The sequence below is a fragment of the Biomphalaria glabrata genome, chromosome 9, assembly GCF_947242115.1.
Source record: "Biomphalaria glabrata chromosome 9, xgBioGlab47.1, whole genome shotgun sequence".
Taxonomy (NCBI): Eukaryota; Metazoa; Mollusca; class Gastropoda; family Planorbidae; genus Biomphalaria; species Biomphalaria glabrata.
The window spans coordinates 37,570,373-37,593,169 of NC_074719.1; the positions used below are offsets into that span (position 1 = coordinate 37,570,373).

At 32.9% G+C, this 22,797-nt stretch overlaps 1 protein-coding gene across 1 annotated transcript; it reads right to left on the reverse strand.

Annotated features, from left to right (window-relative positions):
- Window positions 1-1,912: 1,912 nt before the first annotated feature.
- LOC106056348 (protein SCAI-like) lies at window positions 1,913-22,797 on the reverse strand. The gene is made up of 15 exons (XM_056040275.1): window positions 22,454-22,797; window positions 19,340-19,435; window positions 18,764-18,850; window positions 17,161-17,259; window positions 16,428-16,524; window positions 15,921-16,019; window positions 13,618-13,770; window positions 12,547-12,669; window positions 11,755-11,935; window positions 11,122-11,218; window positions 10,712-10,793; window positions 10,137-10,209; window positions 8,974-9,147; window positions 8,422-8,522; window positions 1,913-7,634 (listed from the first exon to the last, which is right to left on the reverse strand). The coding sequence occupies exons 1-15, from the start codon at window positions 22,552-22,554 to the stop codon at window positions 7,482-7,484; spliced, it is 1,716 nt and encodes a 571-aa protein (XP_055896250.1). The 5' UTR covers window positions 22,555-22,797; the 3' UTR covers window positions 1,913-7,481.

A 22,797-nucleotide genomic window follows, 5' to 3' on the forward strand; every position in this document is an offset into this window, starting at 1 on the left:
GGGTGGCATCGTCTCAAATTATTCTCCAGCATAATTAGTTTCATATCGTCATAAAAAGGCACTTAAGCCACCGCTTGTTTGACAAGGAAAGAATGAATCCCAATTTTAAATAATCAACGGTGTACAATATACATTTCTTTTTGTTAAACATAACTTACATGTAGACAAAATTAAGATATTTAAATAAGTATTAAAATTAAATACAAACATTTTTCGTTTGAATAGCAGGATAAATATTGAAAAGATTAACTAAGGTACAAATCATATATCAGTGTAGGAAATAATTACATTAATGGGAGTGAAAATTTAAGTCACAAATGAAATGAAATGAAATTCATTATCGTAGACCCCCATGGACATCTCATAGACCCCCAATTTATTTTTTCACTTTTGTAGACCCCTTGGAAGTCTTCGTGGACCCCTGGGGGTCTATATAGACCACTTTGGGAATCACTGATATAGATCAACTTTGTATCTGAACGCTTATAAATAACTTTAATTTAAAAAAAAAAAAAAACATGTAAAAATAACTACTTTGAGCTTTACTCAATTTATTTGAAAATGTACATAGATCTAAAACTATTGATCTATATACAATATATATTTTCTTAAAAATAATTATTTTATGTTATTAAAAAAAAGTAATTTCATTTCTTGTTTTAAACTATATTATATAAATAATAGTTTGAATTAATGCATTGACCTACAGTCCATAAAATAAGTTTATAACTTAATCAAATTTAAAGCTTATATCAACTCATTCTCTCTGTCTAGTAAAAAGTTTGTACACATTATTTCTCCCACACCCATTCTTGGATCAAGCAGAAATTTTTCCCAAAATTTCTTTTACTTGACAACTCAAGAATCAATAAACACAATAAACAAAATTAACCAATTATTTAAATAATTATTTTGTTTGGTATCTCAAACAAGGGAAAGAATATGTACTTGACTAAAGTGATATCCCCTTTACAGGTTACCTCTCTAAATTGAAACAAACAATTATATATAACTAAACAATCTTCTCTTTTCTCTAGTACCTCACAAGCAGAGTGATTTATTAGTATGTTGGCCTGAGTTGTGACGTTCCCCCTTTTTAAAAATACTTTTAAAACCAAGTACTGTAAAATTCATCCAGATATCTCTTTCTTTCATCCTACTCCCACAATTCTCCAACTGGTCCAAATAAGTGATAGGATCATAGCGTATTTAGAAAGCTAAAAGCATGAAATAGTGCTAAACAAAAACAATGGGTAAAAATATTTATAATCACGCTAAAAGATTTATTGTTTTTGGTCCAGACCTATTACAAGACTGATCCAAACAAACTGATACAATTATCAACTCGTATAAGCTTTGTTTTTTAAAAAGTATTTTAAAATGTTTTTCTTGTTATTACTTTATTGTGTTCGTGTCTTAACCCCACATTTTTTCTATATTAGATCTAGATCTATATTATAACTAGATTTAAATCTAGTGCCGAGGAAAACCACGGTTGGCTCAAGACCTTCATAGCCGTCTTATAATTACAGATGTAACTTCAAAAGAGAAGATTATTGGGTACTACCCATTTCATGTATCAATCTAGTCATACATGTTAATCCGTAACTTAAATTCTGCTAAGATCTATATATCAAGGTTGTGATTCCATGAAATCTGTTTTATTTTTAATTTAAGATATAGGGGATTGGACACAGCTGGATCTAGATTCTACAACTATAAAGATCTAGATGTGCATTTAAATAATCAATACAACCCTTCAGTTAAGGTGACACTGAGTTTCAAAGCAGGTTTTTCCAAATTACCTAGAAGCTATTTAGTCCAGCTGTTAATGACAACATAAACCTTAAATTGTGTGAGCATACATGAAATGAACTATTCTTTCAGAAAAACAAACACATAGAAGGTTAAGCGGGATGGACACTTTTTATTAACCATTTTTTTCTTTTTTATATATGTAAATAGTTAAGCATACAAAAGTACAAAGAAAAATGTAACAACATTATTTGTAAAAAAAAAAAAAAGAAAAAAAAAAAAACTACTTAGGAAAAAAAAATTTACATTAAACAAAATTATTCTGGAACAACATTAGTACACCATATTTACAAAAGATCTAAACTAATTTTGTTAACATTTTGGCCTAACCTCCCCCTCACCCCATTTTGTTTTTAAACAGAATGTTTGAAAACTTTATAAGGAATGACTAGGCTTCAAGAGTTTAAATCAGGATTTTCACAACAATGAAAAAAATATAAAATTTTCAAAATTCAAAATTTTGATCCTACACAAGTGCTCATATTTTCTTTTTCTAAACACCTTTCATCATATTATTCCAGATAGCCAACTAGTAACAAAATAAATAACTATGTACCTGTACAAGCAAATGTCAAGTTCCACACTATTACGTACGTAAATAATAATTTATTTTTTTTTAATAAATAGCACAAGAAAAATAAATACTATCAATAGAAAAGTACAAAGTTGAAAATTTACTTATGACTTAGAGATTTTATAGAGGAATAAAAAAATTTAAAAAACAACTTCACACACAGATAATTTTAAGATGATGAAAGTGGTAGAAATGGGGATGAATATTCATTCTCTCTTCACTCATGCAATAAATAATAAGGAATGGATTTGGATTTCAAAACATCAACATCACAAAACTGAGACAAAGGGCATACAAAATTTCGATAATTTGGTTTAAGTAGATTTTGGATTCAGTAACTTTTGTGTTTGCAGGTGTAAGAAATTATATCACTATGTCAGTGTCACTTTCTTTACATACAAATTATAGTTAGCTAAAAGCTTTTAAAAAAATAATTAATTAATAATCCCATTTTTTCAAGCTAAAAATAAAAAAGGTGTTTGAAAGTAAAATTAAAATACAAATACAGAAAAAAAAAAGAATTGCACTTCACCAATAATTCGCAAAACAAATCAATATAAAATTGTGCTACCAGTCTTAAAGAATATTAAAATAAGAATACTTTCATTTTTGAAGATAAAAAATTTATTGATTATAAAAAAAAAGTGTAATTAGTTTACATACAACTTTTCTTCTAGAATATATATTCATTTCTTACTTTGTGTTAGTTAACTTTTAATTCATTAAATACATTTGTTTATTTGTAATGTTGAGTGTGAGCCAAATTGACAGAAAATATTTAGAATTTTGTTGTGTAAACAAAAAAAACGATTTCAGAGTGAAGGGAAAAAAAAATTAAGTTTGATTCATCAGTTTTGTATATAATAAGAATAAATATAAAATTTGCACAACATTAAAATTAGCATCAGTTTAATATGGTTATTAAATAAGTCTTGACTGAAAAATTTGGCAGTGATATTGGAAGGCAAATTATAAATAGAAAGGTTCAAATATAAGATGGCAATGTATTTTTGTGGTTGGCCCATACTTCCAACAGGCAAACAGGTATTAACTGCAGCAATTTGAGATGGCAGAGTGGTGTACAATTACACATGAACTGTCCTTAAAACTAAAAAAAAAATATTTTTTAATAATGATGAAGAAGCAACAAATGTTAAAAACTGGAAATAATATATATGTATTTTTAGAAAAGTTGATTCAAAACAAAAAAAAGTTTTGTAAAAAAAAAAAATTATAATTGTTCATATAGCATATGAGAATATATACCTGGATATTACAAATTATAAAATATTTTTTTTTATAACTATAAATGAAAGAATTAAAAAAAAAAAAAAAATAAATGAATATAAATAATCATATCACTTTGAATTTGAAAAGAAAGTATTATGCTAGAGATTGTTTAGAACAATAGGGTTCACACTGTTCATGGCAAGATCATTTGCCCTGTCAACACAATATCAAGAAAGTATATAAAATAATATTTGGATACTACATTTAAAGTATTTCAGCTTCATAAGAATACAAATAGTTATTGATCAAATTGTCTTGAAATACTTTAGGAGATTCTGACATACCAGTTTTCATTTTTGTTAATTATTAATAGCGTGAATGTGGCCAGCACAACGACCGCCTTTATTTTCCTAATGAGTTGGGAGGACTCCGGGGCATACTAACCAGGATTTAAATAAGAGACCTCTCGATAAAGAAGCCAAACATTTTACTACTTAACCTCCACACCCCCTCACTGAGACAGTCTTTTTAAATTGAGAAATCCGTATAAAGAAAATCTTATGTACCCGCTATGGTGTAAAATATAAAGGTGTACCCTACCATAAACATTATCACTGTATCGAACCAAACTTATTGCTTTAAAACTCTATCGATGAAATAAATAAATATAGATTGACGTTTTATAAAGAACAACATAAACAACAACAAAAATTACCCATTTCTAAAACAAAATGTGTACAACTAAATTTGTTTTAAAAAGTAACAAAACAATAAAAATCAAATATAAAAAAAAATTGGATTCATCAATACTGGCTTAAAACAAAATAAACACTTCATGTTTCCAAGCAATGTCTTAACAACAAGTAAACAACAAAATGTGAAATATATTTATATGTATTTATAAATGAGCTTTTTAAAATACATCAAGCTTACCATAAAAACAAAATGTCGACGTTTACAAATCTTTAAATAAAAAAAAAAAAAAACTTGTCTGATTTGTGAACAGAATTTAATAAATCTGTCAGTCTTTGGGTCACAGCACATTTAAAAAAAAATACATTCATTCAACTATCTCAAATTTAAAATATTTCTAACACAGTAACACCACAAATCCAAATCGACTTAGTCAAAAACAAAATGTAATGACATTGTCAAATGTCAATGTGTCTGACATAAGGTTGTCCTAGGTCCTAGCTGTTAAAATGTAAGAAGTTTCTAAACATAAGAACTATAATTCTACCTGTTTGTAAAGTACATATTTTTTAAAAAGTTATAAATCTTAATTTCGTTAAGGCATTAATGAGAAAAAATCGAAATAAAATCATCTGTTGTTTCAGTGTTGTATAGTATATGCTAACCATTCCAAGCAACTCTTTTTAAAAGAGAATTTCATTTAAAAAATATTAAATTTACTTTTCTGCAAGTTAGTTTAATTAATACTCTGGTACGACCAATTCAACAGGTTTGTCGATTAGCTATTCTGCCTAAATTTGGAATGCTAAATTATAGACAATACAATACTTTCAATGATAGTAGTTCTTTATTCAGGGTCAATCCAGTTCTAAATGTATGCTTTTTTTTTTTACTCATAGTAAACCATATAAGAAGTTAACATTTAACATCCAGAATAAAACTAAGCATTTTCAGATTTGGTATTCACTTGTTCTGATTTCTGAAATGTAATCTATATAATGGTTCTACACAAATTATACTACCATTATTACAATATTAAGTGATATATATTTGGTGAAAATGTACATGTATACTGTGTATTTAAAAAGTTTAAATCTAATAAATTCTTCTTTAAGTAGAGAGCTGGTCAACTAAATCCTTCTTGAACATGTTTTAAATTATGACTCACAGATATGAATCTCACCATATAAAAATCTAAAAAAAATTGGTCTGTATTGTTAAAAATAGATTTTATTATTTTTCATTCTTTAAAGTCTAAAAACCAATAATTATATAATTATAGTTAAAACAAGAATGGCACAATTTATACCATGTCCTGCTCTTAATATTTCCTCTTTTCATTTAATGTAGGCCAAGGGTTAAAAGCTACACAAATTAAAATTTAGGTATTATAATCCATTTTAACCATTTATTTAAAATTTAAGCATTAAGAATTTAGTTAATAAAGTATAATTCTTTTTTGTGACAGAAACAAAGTCTAGCTCAAAGTAAAACAACAAAAAATGTGATATCACACTCAGCAAACTAAAAAAGGTAAGTCCACTGGTCTGTTGGTAAAAAAAATTACTTCTTTTTTAAAGAAATTGACAATGAATCCCAATTTGATGCTTTTATGGAAGAGAACAAAACACTATAACCTTAATATATAAGTCTAAGTCAAAATGAGGAATGTTCCATCTATTCAACAGCGGAGCTGTTAACAAAGTTTCTATTTATACTTGTTAAACTGGCTTTTGTGTTCAACAAAATATGATGGAGGAATGTTGTAACAAATTACCATATTCTATCAAATCTAAGCCGCATCCTTTTTTTTATTTTTGTAGAGCCTGAAGTTGGCAGGTGGTTTACATTTTGCTCACAGCTAGTGCTGGCAAACTAAAAACTTGTAAATTAACTGACAAGTCACAGCCACTTGTTTAAGAAAAGAACATATTTACTAATAAGATTTCAAAATAACACTTAGACAATTTTTAGATAGAAAAGAAGCTAAATTAACAATGACTAGGTATGCATCATCTTTATGACTAGAGGAAGATGGTTTGAAGTCAGTGCTCTGCTTCTCTGCTGCATACTTTTTTTGACAAAACTATCTCTTGCCACTTGGACTTTGTAGTTCCGTTAGGTTTAGACATAATGTACAATATAAGGGTGAATGGGTACCATGATGATGATGACAAAGGTATTTCGCAAGTAATGTTAAAGAAAAACTGGGGTATGAATGTATATCTTGTGTGCTATTGTACAAATGCTGGCTCTAATCATGTATTGTTTTTTTAAATGCACAATTGTAAAACACATTTCCTCACGGATAATAAAGATTATTATTATCATCATTATTATTGTGTGCTAACATGGGATGGAATATCTGCTGCTGAGACCTTTGTTTTCCCCCCAAAATATAAGGTGACGCTAAGATTCAGCCATGGCTTAGATTCAATAGAATATGGTACTATTAGCTTGCAAAAAAGTACAAGATATGTGTCCACTTCTTGACCCACTGGATATGCAAAGTACCAACAAATGTTATAAATACTATTTAGAAAACAAGTCCTACAACAGTATAATGAATGGCAGACCAGGTTTTTGTCTTTTTAACACACATGATCAACTCTCCCCTCTTACCCTCATTCCGATCAATCTCTAAATCAGCGTTTCCCAAACTGTGTTCCACGAACACAAGGTCTGAATAGGTGTTCCACAAACTACTGGAATAACTAACTAGTAGACCACCACACAAAGTAATCTCTGCTAAAAAAAAATAAGCAAAGTGATCCACTAAATACTCAGGCTGTGCAAAGTGTTCCGTAGGGGAAAAAAGTTTGGGAACCACTGGTCTAAATAATAAACAGAATAAAATAATATCTTTACAATGTCTAGTGGAAGGAAATCTCATTCTGGATGAACAATAAATAATTGACATGGCTGAATGAAACTGGACAAGACAATTGCATTCTCTACACACATTCCGCTCAATACAATAATGTGATCACAACGAAGAGGAGAAACAATATATCTTTACGGATAAATTCAATGTTTGGTTAGTTCCTGTACTGGAGTATACTCAGTGCCTTTTCTCTTGACACATTTTCTTCTTTTTCTATTTCTATTCATGTTCGGAATATAAAAAAAAAAGTACACAAAATTACAAGGAACAGTTTTTCCTGTGCACTCATGCTGATATATCCACATCCCCGGGCTCTGCAAACAAGCTTCGCACCTCTAGCATGGTGGCAAGGTCGAGGACAAGTTTGTACAGCGTCGGGTGCTCCAAGATTTCATCTGTCGGCAATGCAGGATGTGAAGCGGGATAGTAGCTAGGCCCCTGAAATACAGTGTTTCATTTCAAGCTATGTTGGCAATTTAATAGATTTTTAGATTTTAGAAGGTGAGCAACATGGACGCAAATACTGAAGTCTTAATAGGTCTGCAACTGTGTGTGTCTTTCAAGACTGAGTGATATCATAAAGCAATAGACTACCTGGGAGGATGGGGTTTGAATCCTGATGTAGACTGGAAATTTTAAACTCAATATGTGTCTGATGACCTAAATGAAGAATGGAAACCATTTTTTATTGCTTTTCTAAAGCACAACTTTCATGCTTATAGCATGCTCAGAGCGAATTGGTTCAATCTTTTTTGTGGACCAGGGAACATCCAACACTCCTTTCAAACCTTGCCATCTTTACTTTCCCCAACTAAAGTCAAGTACTCATTAGAGATGTACTCACAAATGTACTAAAAATCATGAAATTCATAATCCCAGTCTTCCCCTAGATTCGAACCCAAGACCGCTTGGTTCAAAATCCAAGCACTTTATCACTCAGCCACCAAGTCCTGTGGATTAGGGAGTGGAGGGGTATCTGGGAGAAGGTATTTGTGCCAACTTTAGGCGCTCTGCAAAAACAATTCTGCTTGAGTCAGGTTGGAACTCAAGCCCCCTCGATAGATAGCCAAGAGGTTTTACCACTCATTCACACATCCCAGATATCACACACACACCTTCACAAAAAAAAAAATGATTTGACCAGAATGCACTCGGCATACAAACTAATAATGATGATAAAACAGTAAATATGAACTTCAATGAAGTTAAGTAAAAAAATACTTACTTTAAAGCCTCTGTGTAAAATGAGGACAATATAGCAGAAAACAAATCTAAGTAACAGCAGACGCAAGAAATCATCTCCAAGAAACTGAACATAGGCATGGTCTGGACAAATAAAAAAAAACAATTTTTTATTTACCTAATCCAAAACTAATTTTTGGAACATTCCTACAACCTATAAAAAGAAAATAACACTATATTTCCATAAGCCATGGAACATAAAAGATGCATTAAACTAAAAACCAAAATATATTAAACATAAAAGATCAAATAAACTGAACATATAAAACATTAAACCATAAAACATATGGGGTGTCTTCAACTACAGACTATAAAATACCAACCCATTAAACATAACAGATGCAATAAACCTGACAATGTTGTGCTGTTTCATAATTAGCAAACCTTTACATTTTGAATATTCAAATTCAACAAAACATGAAAAAACAAATTTAAAAAAAAAACGCCACCTACAGGTGGTAAATAGTGCTTACCCAGTATGTTTGTATTAGTGCTAAGATGCTGTTTTGGTTGATTAAAGCTCTGCATCACTCACCTAGCTTTCTGGCTCTGCTGAACAACTTGGAGGCATCCGCCACAAACTTGTCCACCTGAGTCTGGCACTTGTCCCACAGAGTGACAGGAATGTTTCCAATGTTGCAGACACAGCACATGGCCATGAGTGGACAGTGGAGAAACAGTGTAAACAAGTTACCCTTCAGCTGTTGATCTAAAACAAAAAATAGGAAGACACTGGGTGACAGACACAAATGGTTTAGTTGGAGAGCCTTCATTGTTGATAGCATAGGTGTGATAATAGTTTATCAAATGAACAACAAGACACAGGTTTGTAAAAGTTATATACTCAAATACACACAGGTGATGTAGGATTGGACGACTAATGTCCTTTTGAGCTAAATATACAGAATAATAAAAGTAAAATAATGAAACAAAGTATAAAATCACAGTAATAGCCACAATGACATACTCATTAACCGGAGGCTACAGAAACAAATGACCTTTACAATATCAGCCCCATATATTGCACGCTCTGAAAGGGATACCAGTACTGTTTCTTTTTTTTTATTGCAAAACAGACTAAATGATCATTAAATTGGTAGACAGCTTGAACAACTGAGTACTAAACTTACTTGAACAGAGATTGACTGACTTGAGGCACACGCCGTTTTCTTATTGTTGTATCTAAATAGACTTTTCTAGGGAACATTGACATTAAAACTGTTCTGATAAGATTTTTTTTTTTGATAGCCATCAAAGATTCCAAAAGTACTGAAAATCTGCACAAGTGACTGCGTGGTCAAAGATAGAATTCTAAGGAAATCATTAAACATTCTGAAAACCACCCAAAATCCAAATATTTCCCATATAAAACAAAGGGAATAAGAAAATCACATTATAAAATTAGTTAAAGAATAATAAGCTTTATTTAATAAACAACTATTTCAACAAAATGTTATCGAAACTGAAGCTCCAAGAAAAGTATGGAGCTAAGGAACATCTACTGAAAAAAAACATAAAAAAGGGTACTTTACTTTAATAGTGATCTTTATACAAAGAGTGTAAATCTGGATAATAGAAGATCAGCTAAAACAGTGCTAGATGTAATAGAGTCTCAAGAATATGCCACTAAAACTAGGTCACTTGCACAATCACCCAAGATTTGAGAGAGAGTACTCTCTTTGTGTATAAACTTCTTACCTTGCATTGTAACTGGCACTTGCTCAGGGGAGAGCAGACAGACTAAAGGCTGGCCAAACAGGTTGGGGAAATTCTAAAAATGAAATAAAACAATTAGATAATGTCTCAGTTAATAACGTCTTTTTGAATAATTCCTTTAAACCAATTAAATTTTGATGCAAAAAAAAAACAACATTAGTTAAATGTTGTCATTAATTAAATTAACTAATTAGATTTTTTCAAATACTATATAAGTGTGAGGCATATATTTTCCCACAGCTGAAAGCAAACAATTATATTGAACACTGGATCTATCAAACTTAAATGTGCCACAAGGTTTGACTGCTCGAGAAGATTCTATTTTGGTCTCCCCATTATAGCCAAAGAGGCAGTTTTCTTTCATTAAGGGCCAGACTTTATTCCCTAATATTTCATCCTGATCTTTTCATAATAAGACTAGCCATGACTATTCAATAACATTCTCAAGACCAAAAAGCCTTTTCTGGTCTCTCCATAAAAACCAATAAGACTAGTCTTGACTATTGTATTACTGTCTCTACATAAAAAGATCAATGACATATATCATGGTCTCCCACCTGAAATGCTGAGCTGTTGCTGCTGTCTATAATTAAAAATAATGGCTTCCTTGTGTAGGGATACAAGTCTCCTGGATGCAAACTGTAAACAAGACCATTAACATTAACACCTTAATTAGGCTTGATCCAATCTTCTATACAAGTAACTAGAGCAGGAATCAAAGTTTTACAAATGGAAGAACATTTAAGGTGCCTCTATCCAAACTTAAGAAGGCACATTGGCTGAGTGGTAAAGGGCTTGATTTCCCAAAACGAGGGTCCCACGTTCAAATCCTGCATACTTATTTTTTGTTATGATAAATCCTAATAACAATGTTTACAATGAACTAACAAAGTTCAAATACAAATACTGTTACAAAATAAGTCCTTCCAACCTACATCAATGCAGTGTACAAATAAACCAAACTAACCAATGCATTTCCTTGTAGAACTCTCCTTTCTTGCCTTTAGGCTGGCTCTCGCCCTCTTTCCTACTGTTAGTGATCACACCTCCAAGATCATAGGCAGCTGTGGGAAGATATTAGGTTGTTAAAAAATTAGGGTGCCTCCTTTAACATAAGACTGGTGAGCATGGTGGCTGAATGGTTAAGTGCTTGGCTTCTGAACCTGGGGTACTGGGTTCAAATCTCGATGAAGAATGAGATTTTGAAATTCAGGATTTTTAGGACACCCATGAGTTCACCCGACTCTGATGGGTACCTAACATTAGTTGTGCTGGCAACATGACACCCTGCTCATTAACATTGGCCTAAGAAACAGATGACCTTAACATCATCTGCGCAATAGATTGCAAGGTTCGAAAGAGGAACTTTACTTTACTTATAACATAAGATTCATATTCCTACATACATTTTAAAACATTGCATTCTTCATTGAAATATTATACATTTTAATATTTGATTAGTTATGGACAAAAATAAGCACATATATATCCTATGGTCACCAGCAATTACAATTTCTCCACCTTTTTCATGACATCTTTGAAAAATTTGAAAGTGCAGCATTAAGTTGTGTGTAAACTGACAGTTTATCAAAAGCCTTACCATCATCTGTGTGCTTCTGGTTGCCTGGGCAACCATCTGCAGATATATACAAGACCATGGCACCGTTGGGTGGCAGTTCCTTGAACGCTGATGCCAGGAATGTGTTGAGCTGCCCATAAGTGGGCTTGTACAGAAGGTACTTGTGTGGGTTATCTCGTTTGTTGGTGCGGTCACCATTCTCCTGGATTCAAAAGTAAAGAAAAAAAAACTATTATATATTATTTTGATCACAAAGAGAGAATAATATTTTTAAATACCAGTACTCCCTAGTTTACAAAGTTAATTTCTAATACAATTATATAATTATAAAGATCAGCAACATATATGAAATATTTACAATAGAGATTGGTAAGCAATTAAAATATTATAAATACTATAACTTTATAAAAAATATAATTTAAGACAGCTCCAGTAATTATAAATAAGGAATCAAGACATATATATAGCCATTTATCATGAAAATGGTGTGTGGTGGCTGACGTGTAAAACACTGGCTACGAAATCGAGCGTATCTGATTCATATATCACTTAAGACTGAGATTTTGAATTTTATGATTTTGTAGGGTGTAACAGATACTACCCAAGACTAATGGGTATCTAACATTAGTTGGGAAAATGTAAAACAGGTTAGTCATTTAGCTGGCCATATGTCACCCTCGTTATCTGTGGGCCTAAAAAAAAATAAAAAACTGACCTTAACATTAAAGATCACAAAAGTAAAACTTAACTTACCTATCTAAAATAAAAGTAAAATATGACTTGACTATTACATATATTCATGTGCCCACTTACAAAAGGTGTTCTACCAGGAGCTGGGGAGTTGTCATAAATCTGGTTGGACAGATCATCCTGAGGCTCCCTCTCTAATGACTGTAACATCCTGAACATATCCAATGTTAACTCACTGAATTTGACCTGAAAAGAAAGCACCATCAATCTAGCTTTGATAATAATTAACAAGCAAAATATAAAAATACATTTTAAAAAGTTTATACAAGGAACTTCACTTAATAACTATAAATCTCACTAATGTAGAAGTTATTTCCCTTTTTATATCAAACAAAATAATTATTTACCAATAATTTGTTACTGATTCATGTTTTGTTAGGTATAATGAATAATTGTTTTCAGTTTCAACTTGATCCAAGAATGTGTACAATTAAAAGTAATTTTTTTTAATTGATTCATTTATTATCTTTGCCACTGAATAATGGTGCAAAGTTTCAAACTCATCAGAGAATTGATGTGTGAGAAATAATATGATCTAGCTTTATACCAGACAGAGAGAGTTGATAAAAGCTTTGTAAAAACAGGTAGATGGTAATATTTGTTACGAATTCCTATTATTAAAAAAATTTTTAACTTGACAAGATTTTAAATAATTTCTAGCTAAAATGATCAAAACTTATAGTGTAAACAAATCCATTAAAAAAAACAACTTTTGCAAATGTTTCTTAATTTGGAAGCTTTCTTCTTCTTCTTCTTCTAGCCAGATTTATTGCTGCTGAGCTGTGAGCTCTTTTGCAGACTGTGCCAAGGAAAAAAAGTGTGCTGTTTTCTTCAGTTGTTCAGCTTTAAAAATTTTTTTTGCAGTTGCATGGCTTATACTTCCTTTTGACGTAGTTTGTTTATAAAATTATCCCATCAGGTATTAAATATTATAATATTCTGAAATTAGAAAGCGGTTAGAATGGGTTGAGAGAAGAAAAATGGATCTGTTGTTCTAGAGATTTGGTAGCTTTATCTCAATACAATAATTAAACATTTATCCATATTATTGCCCTATCAGTATTTGGTAAATGGCCTCATGATTCTTAACTAAACTAGGCACTGAAGGCAATTAAAAAACAAAATTGAAGTTACCTGCTCATGACAGTTTCCTACTATAAGTACTTCCTGTAAGGTAAGATACACGGGTGTCCCCTTCTCCAAAGGGGGTGTGTTCAGAGGTGTCAGGCGATGAGACAGAACTATGGATGATGAGTCTACATCCACTACATTGATGAGATTGTCAGCCTAAAAATACAATTAAGATAATCCATTGTTTCTACTAGTCACTAAAATCATTTTTTTCTTAACTGTGGTCAATTGATATCATCTATGATCTCCCCCCCCCCCACACATAATCCACAAGATAAATATACTATACTAGTTGACCCACGACGTAGCATACGCCGCTATTTTGCAGGGCTGGCATTAGGCCACTGCAACCTATGCGACCGCAGTGGGCCCCGCACTTTCATAGGACCCGCGCTAATTCAAGTGTATAAATTAAACGATTTTATAACTTCTAATAGATTTCCCCTGGCCTCCTGATTTACAAGGAGCTCCTGGAAATCTCCTGAAATATGAAGACAAAAATTGTCATATTAGGATGTCATTTGATATGGAAAATACCAATCCTAAGGCACGATAAAAAAAAAGGCATTATGCAATACCCGTAATTGTGGAATTTGGTGGAAGAAGCTTAAATTGTGCCTCAAACTAATAAAGAATTACTTGAGGTCAACAATTCTTGAAGATAGATTGAAACATTTGGTAATTCTTGTTTTGAGCGTGATCTATGTAGGAAACAGAATTTTATGATGTACTGCAGTGATGCCCAAACTACGGCCCGCGGGCCAGATCCGGCCCGCGACGTGGTTCCGACCGGCCTGCCTAAACATCGGCACAAAATGTAGAAATAAAAAAGAAAAGGTTGAAAAATGTATTTTCTCAATGTTAAGAATTTTTCTTTGATGGATTCATTCTAATCTATAGTCTTTCTAAAACAAACCATTACAAAAATATGGTGGCATTGTTGGTTATAGCCGCTAAGAAAAGTTTGCTAAGTTACGCCTAGAAGCAGCGATTGACTAAAATATTTACCAAGAAGTCAAGAAAGTGAGTCGTCTGTCATGGAGGCTACAAAGTTGCTCAAATTTAAAGAAGAGAAATGAAGCATACAAAATTCTTGCTACCAGTGATAGAATAAAATCGACCTGAAAAAAAAAAGTTGAAGCTGTCAGCCCTTGTGGCATGACAACTGCAAAATGAGTGGACGATGTTGGTGAAAATCTCCATTTAAAACTAAAGGACAGAGCAGCAGATTTTTAAATTATTACTATTGCCGCTGAAGAGTGACACCAACTGTAACTTACTAAGCTGGACTTCCCTGCTTGAGAAATTTCGAGCAATACAGACAATAAATTTCTACGCCGTGATGTCTACAGAAACCTTGCACATTTTCGAAAACAATTGCTGGGTAGGATCACAATGTTTACAAGCATTTAATTTAGTAGAAAATCTTTTTTAGTTATAAGACACCTGAAATCCTTGTTACGTAATTAGCTTATGGGTGTACGTAAGCCTAATGGAGCCACAGGAATTGTAATAAAACAATTTAAAATGGTTTATTCTTTATTTCGAGGCGCGGTGGCTGAGCGGTACGGCGCTTGGCTTCTGAACCGAGTTCCCAGTAAGAATCCTGGTGAAGAATTTGATTTTAATTTCGGGATCTTTTTGCGCCTCTGAGTCCACCCTATTCTAATGGGTGCCGTACATTAGTTGGGGAAAGTAAAGGCAGTTGGTCGTGTGCTGGCTACATGAAACCCTGGTTAACCATGGGTCAAAGAAACAAATAGATGACCTTAACATCATTTGCCCTATAGACTGCAAGGTCTATCGCAACTATTCTCTATTTCATATTTGTGTATCTTTTGTTGATGTGGCCCGCGACACGAGTGTCGAAAATTAAAATGGCCCGCAGGCCGTATAACGTTGGGCATCACTGATGTACTGTATGACTTCGCTACACGCAAGGCTTGTAAAGTAATTCTGTATGTGGTAAAGAATGAATAAATGCATAGACAAATTTATTTTCTAATAAAAACTCTTAATTTTCACTTATTATCCATATCCCTACCAAAACTTGGCCCCGCAAAATACGTTTCACTTAGGGATCCACAATGGTTAAGTCCGGCCCTGTTATTTATTTTTCGCTGTTCAAGTTACGTGGGTAACTCTAGTCCGACTTGCAGAAATAAAAGAGTGATCTTTCCTTTACTTCTTCTTATCTGAACTGTTGAGCCATGAAGAAAATTAAATATAGAGATAGATGTGAAGATGATTCACTACTTTAATTTAAAATACTATCATAAGTGAAAAGTTGTTTTACAGTTTCAAACCTCAATGAAAGCTTTTATTTCACCCAGCACTAGATTCCACTCCATCTGATCCTCAGGTTCATATGTACCCGTGTAGTCATCTATCTGTTTAGCTAGTTCCTGGATAAAATGGTATTAAGTAATGTATAAGAAGTAAGGTAGTTTCTGCCTAAGTATTTCTAAATATCCTTAACGATCAATAATTAACAGTATTTTGGCTTTTATGAAGTGCCCTGAATTTTAGAATCTGTTATTTTTAAGTAAATACATTTTTTTCTGATAATGGTCCTTGGAATTTTACATTTTAAAGTCTGAAAGATTTCTCAGAGTGACTTCCATTGAGTATTTCCATATACATTAGTGAAAAAAAATAAAAAAAATAAAATAATCTATTGTTCCTTAATGTAATTTCTAAACAACTTTCTTTTTCTATTTAAGAGATATTAGTACATTTATAGTTTCCATTGTACAATGGCTTTATCTTTCAGACTTAATTGAGAGCTACTGTAACTTGCTGTTGACACATACCCGCACTAAATCTCTGACTAGTTTCATCTTCTTCAACAACAGGCACACTACTATAAACCTTGCGTAGTAGCGAAGCTTCTTCACCATCAGATCTGGCCTGAAAGAAAAACAAACAACAATCACTGTTTAATCAGTGTTAAATTGATTGAAAAAAAAAATCAAACAAGAAGATAATGAAATTAAAGGCCTATGTCAATATTTAATCAAATACATAACGCTAGTGGTAATTAAAAGCTATTTTGAACATTAATTTTAAAATCCTTGTGAAAATTACGGATATTATTAATGTGGCAAACATCTACTGGGCTGATGGTAAGCTCACTATATTTATAACTTGCAAACTTAAAAATGGGAACTCATCTTCACCCACCCAAGGGCGGTCGAGAGGCCAAGTGCGCTTGAACTTGGCTTGGCTACCTGTGAAGGGGGCTCGAGGTTCGACACCCGACTCGGGCAGAGTTGTGTTTACTGAGTGCCTAAAGGCAGCACGGAAAACCAACTCCTAGATACCCCCTCCCCCCCACTAGTCCACAAATGAGATTGGACCAAAAGCGCTCTAAGCATGCTATAAGCATGAAAGTAACGCTATATAAAAGCTATAATAATAATAATAATAAATTTTTGCCCCACCGGGAAAATTGTGTAAAGAACTGAAATTAAGTTGAATATAACTGACACAAATAATTTCCACATTTTCTAGAAGCCTAATTCTAGATGCCAGTCACCCAATTACCTTTCCTCTTTGCTAGCTTTGGAATAGTAAGCTCTCATTCGTATGGCTGAGTAAAATGAGAAAGATTCATTTAAGTAATTAGTTTCACTGGTTCGTAAACTGAAAGAGAAAAAGAAGGCACTATTATATTTCTACTACATTACAATAACATTGCAGAAAAGAGTGTGGGACAACATATTGCTGACTAATAATACTAAAGCCTTAGTCTATCGGACCTGTGTGATTAGCACTTTGCTATAAGGAAGTGAATCACAGAATCATGGTCAACCTACTCATGGCAGGAAAAAAAGCTGAATGTTTTCCACTTCGATGCCTAAGGCAGATCTTTAAAATAAGGTGGCAAGATAAGATAACCAATGAGGAAGTGCTACAAAGAGCAAGGTGCCAGGACTCTGTTATCAGCAGCAGACGCCTTGGCTTGGCCACGTTCGTAGAATGCCAGTAGGTCGACTTCCACAAGACATTCTGTATGGCGATCTAATAGAAGGCAGGAGAGCTGCTGGTCACCCATTTCTATGATATACGGATGTATGCAAACGCGACATGAAGCTCTTCAATCGACACTAGCTGCTGGGAAAAAGTGGCACTGGATAGATCCACATGGAGAGAGAGCATAAAGGAAGGATCTCAGAATGCAAATCCCATACACAACAGAAGCAGAAAGAAGGGTGAAAATGCAATGGCACCTGGTGATTACATATACCCAACCTGTGACCGCAGCTGTGTATCAAGGATTGGCCTCTTTAGTCACACAAGAAGTTGCAAAGGGAAAAGATCATCTCTCGAGACACAAAATGCCACAGACATTACAATAAAATTGTAAAAAAAAAAAGTTGAATGTAAAATAAGTAAAGTGAAGTTCCCCTTTTAGACTGTGTGGTCTATAAGGCAGATGAAGTAAAGGTGATGTGTTTCTGTGGCCTAGGTTTATGAGAGTGTCATGAGGCCAGCACAACGACCAACCGCCTTTACTTTTTCCCAAAAAATGTCAGGTATCCATTAGAGCTGGGTGGACTCAGAGACGCCCAAAGATCCCAAAATTAAAAATCCCAGTCTTCAGCAGGATTTGAACTTGAGACCCCCAGTTTGGAAACCAAGGGCTTTATCACTCAGCCACCATGCCTCCAAATAAATGTAATACCTTGATGAAATTTTAAATTTGTTCATATGACAATTTGCAGACTGCAAATATCAAAGTGAGATTGAAATGTAATTAATGGCCAACCGAAATTCATAATTACAAAACAACTGTGCATACAATGGGAAATCAATGTGGAAGACAAAGTGTATGATTTTAATTGTGCAATACACCTTTTATCCTCATAGTATCTTATTCTTATCTTACAAATTAAAGATGTTGATTTTCCTAGTTGATCAGGAAACTCTTTTGGTCTAATGGCACTAGGGAAGAAGGAGCACTAGTACCAGTCCAAACAGAAGGCTTTTGAAAAAGGTCAACAAACTTTTCCCCCTTTTTAGAAATATATGTCTTGAAGAAAACAGCATTTCAAGAAAACTCACTCAATAAATGTATTTATATATAGTTCAAATTTTGAACATATAACACATATAATGCATAATGAATGTAAAGACTAAAACTTACTAGTAGTGATAATACAGCTGACCAATTTTAGAAGCTATCTCTCCAATCTGCCAACGCTTTAAACCATATTTGGAATCCAAAATGGCCCTGTTAGAAAAATAGTAAATTTAAACTTTACTAATGTATTACTTTCTCTACAAGATTTTAAATATACATCTCCATCTCTTTTTATTATTTTCTTTTAAAAAAATTTAAAGCTGAATATTTTAAGACAGAAATATAAAAGAATGCTTGTTTTACATGTTTAGGATGTTTCTATAGGATTTTGTCCAAACCTGCAGCTGAACAGCAGAGGATGGGACAGGGAGGGTTTGAACTCAGGACTGTTTAGAGAACAGTCCAGAGCGCATACAATATGACACCATATGATAGGCAGTCATCCATTTCAATTTATTTAACTAGTACAGTCCAGAGTGCATATCATATATGACAGGCAGCCATCCATTTCAATTTATTTATATTTTTTTTATTTAAAACAAAAAGCATTTGAATTACAGCTCAAAAATTGAACACTACTAATCAAAAGAATAAAGTATAAGGCTAAAAAGTTGGTATATTTTCTACTCATCTTCTCACCTGTGCTGTTGCTGGAACTTCCATAACTTTGTGTAAACATCAAAAGTGCGACCAAAGTAAGACTGCCATTGCTTGTGACCATACTGTGGTAAATCTCTGAAACAGTTACAAAATATTAACCTTCAATATATTTCACCCCCAATCTGGCATTTTTTTAGGTACCGTACATTCATACTTTACACACAAAAAAACTCCTTCATATAAGTCATCTTTCTAAAAGCTAGACTTTGCATTCCATTGTCACACTTTAAAACATTTTACTAGACTCTCACATCTGCTTCGTACTGTGTCACATCTAGTATTTCACCTAGTTGATAGGGTTACCTGTCACTGGCACACACAAAAAAAAGGGGGGGGGGGGCAAAGTCTTACTATGGAAGGAAAAAAACAAACTTTAAAATCAATTGATGAATGTACATTATTAGACTTAATATAACATGTAATAGAAGTACTGTAGAATTATTGTTTGAAACTGTTTGAGGGAGGAAAAAAAATATGATAAAACAAAGGTTCAGCTGAGGACCTGAACCACAGACCTTGACTTGGTAATAATGCTTAGAAATGACAAGTCAGAGATCTGTGGTTGGAGTCGTTGTTGGAGCCCATGTTTTATCAAATTTTATTTACCTTTTCTCTCTGTAACCATTGTGCTCTAATGCTGCTATGTTGCATGTAATGTTTATTTCTCAATTATTTTCTCACCAATGACCTAAATTCTGCTAAGTCACTGGTTTTACTGGCTAGCTCAGGCAACCCATTCCATGCTCTTACAGCATTAGGGAAGAAGGAGCATTTGTACAAATTTGTCCTAGCATATGGAACGAGGAATGTGCCTTTATCTTTGTGCCTTTCTGAGTATTTATTAAATTTTGTTTTTGTATTTGAAGATTATGGTTCAGTGTTTTATGTATAATTGCTACTTTACTTTTGAGTCTTCCATCCTGAAGGATTTCTAAATGTAGTGATTTTACTAAAGGTGTTACTCTAGTCAAATGTGAATATTCTTTTGTCATGAATCTCTTTTTTGTGTCTGTTCCAGTTTTTTAAATGTTTTCTTGAGTTGGGGGGTCCCAAAAAGAGGCTGCATATTCTATTATTGGCCTAACCAAGGTTAAATAACTCTTTAGTTTTATGTTCTTCTTTGATTTGTAGAAAAATCTTTTAATAAACCCTAATGCTTTGTTTAATTTTTTTATAGCTTCATCAATATGGGAATTCCATGACAGTTTTTCATTTATTACAGCTAAGTATTTTGCATTTTTATACAGACGGATCGGCTTTCAAAGCTACCATCAATGCTGGTCTTGGTGCCTTCCTGGTCTTCCCTAAAAATAAACACTTTGAGATAAGCGCACCCTGTGGTGATTACTGCTCAAACTTCCAAGCCAAAATTGAGGCAATTACCATAGCACTCCAGACAGTGGAAAACAAATTATATGAAGGAGTGCAACCACCATCAGATATTGTTGTCTTTACAGACTCCCAATCTACTCTGCAAGCACTTAACAGCAGCACCTCAAACAGCCCAAGAGAGTTGACAACACTCATTGTGATAATCCACCAGATGATATCAAAATTAAATATCAATATTACACTACAGTGGATCCCTGGACACATTGGCATCATGGGAAATGAAAAGGCAGATAAGCTATCAAAGGCAGGTTCATCTATGGAACAACCAGATAGACCTGTTAACTACCTCACCCTAAGGTCAATGTTAGTCAACAATCACAAAGAGGAGTGGCTCAACCAATGGGCATCAGGAAACACAGGCAGAGCCAAGTACAGAGAAATGACTACGCCTAACAAACTGGACAGTATTAACTTCCTCCCCCGCAAAGAACAATCTACAATCTTCCAACTAAGAACAGGACACACACCACAATTAAATTACCACCTGAACAAAATAAACTCCACACAACTACCCCTTTGCAGACATTGCGCCCACCCCTTTGAAACCGTAAACCATATCCTCTTTGAATGCCCCTCCCTAATCCACCTTAGGCAGACCCTACTTCCACTACAGCCCAACATAACCAACACCCTGTACGGCAGTGCTGAACAACTGAAGAAAACAGCACACTTTTTTTCCTTGGCACAATCTGCAAAAGAGATCACAGCTCAGCAGCAATAAAGCTGGCTAGAAGAAGAAGAAGAATAGATATGCTTGCCATTTCTTATATTATATTAAACAACTAGTTCAATAACATGTTTCAAATGAAAGTTTATTGTTATTAAAATATGTGAACACAAAGCTGCATATTATATACTCATAAGCTAAGATCTAAATCTATATCTATTTCAAAATGCATAACTGCAGAAATAAATCAATGTCAGCTGAAATTTAGCCAGAGAAATGCTCTACAATAATGGAGAGTCAAACAATTAAATAATACACAGGGAAATCGAACCATTATTTAGGTCTAATAAAATTTTTTTATAACCTTCTACTCCACGTGGGAAAGTGTAATTTTGTTTCCCGTCGCCATTTTTATTGGTCAATCGAAAACTATAACTCTTTTACAAAGAAGTATTCAATTAATAGGTTTATGTTGTGCGCCTTTGAGGTGTGTCCAAAAATGTCAGAAAAAAGTCTAAACATTTTTTTTGACCTAAAAAAAAAGGGGTGTGTCATGGATATTGTAACATCGCTACTAGATATAGGTCTAGATTCTGTCTAGACTCTTGATCTTCTTATCTTATATAATATAGATAGTCGTTACTTCAAAAAAAAAGAAGATTACATCCTGCACATCATGCATTCATTTAGTGATTTAGTCCCATGCATAGTCCTAGTCACTTCTTTAATCTTACTTCTATTACTAATACTACTAATTCTAGTCTAAAATGTAAAGACAGTAATTGAGTAAAGACTAGTAAAGAGTAAAGTAAAGACTTAAGTTAAAGTAAAGACTTACTGAGTTACTCACTGACTGAGACACTGAGTCATAGAGACTACTAGATCTAGATTAACTAAACTTAAAGTTAAAGTACAAACTAAACTAAAGTAAGAAGTAACAAAGATTTTTAGATATCATTATCTAGATTTTTTTTTCCATTTTATGCAAAAATGTATTGATTAAATATTTTAAATTGTTATGTATTACTTAATACCTTAAGCCATTGAAAAGTTGTTTTGATTTTTCCAGGTGATGACAGAACTCATTTACAATTTTCTTTTCATTTTCATCCAAATTCTGAACCTCGGAAGCCATGTTTGTTTTAGTTACATGATACTCTCTAAATTGTGCTATAGATAACTAACGACTAAAACTAATAGGAATAAAAGAATTTAAGAAAATCATAGATTTTTTTAGCTTTATCATTTATGTTTATTTTAAAATGGTTACTTTATTTAGAATCTATAATGAAATGTGCTTAAAACTGCAATATAAAATAAAAATACTAGCTAATGTAGTAATAGCGATTATAAATCTACCAGAAACCAGGAAAAAATG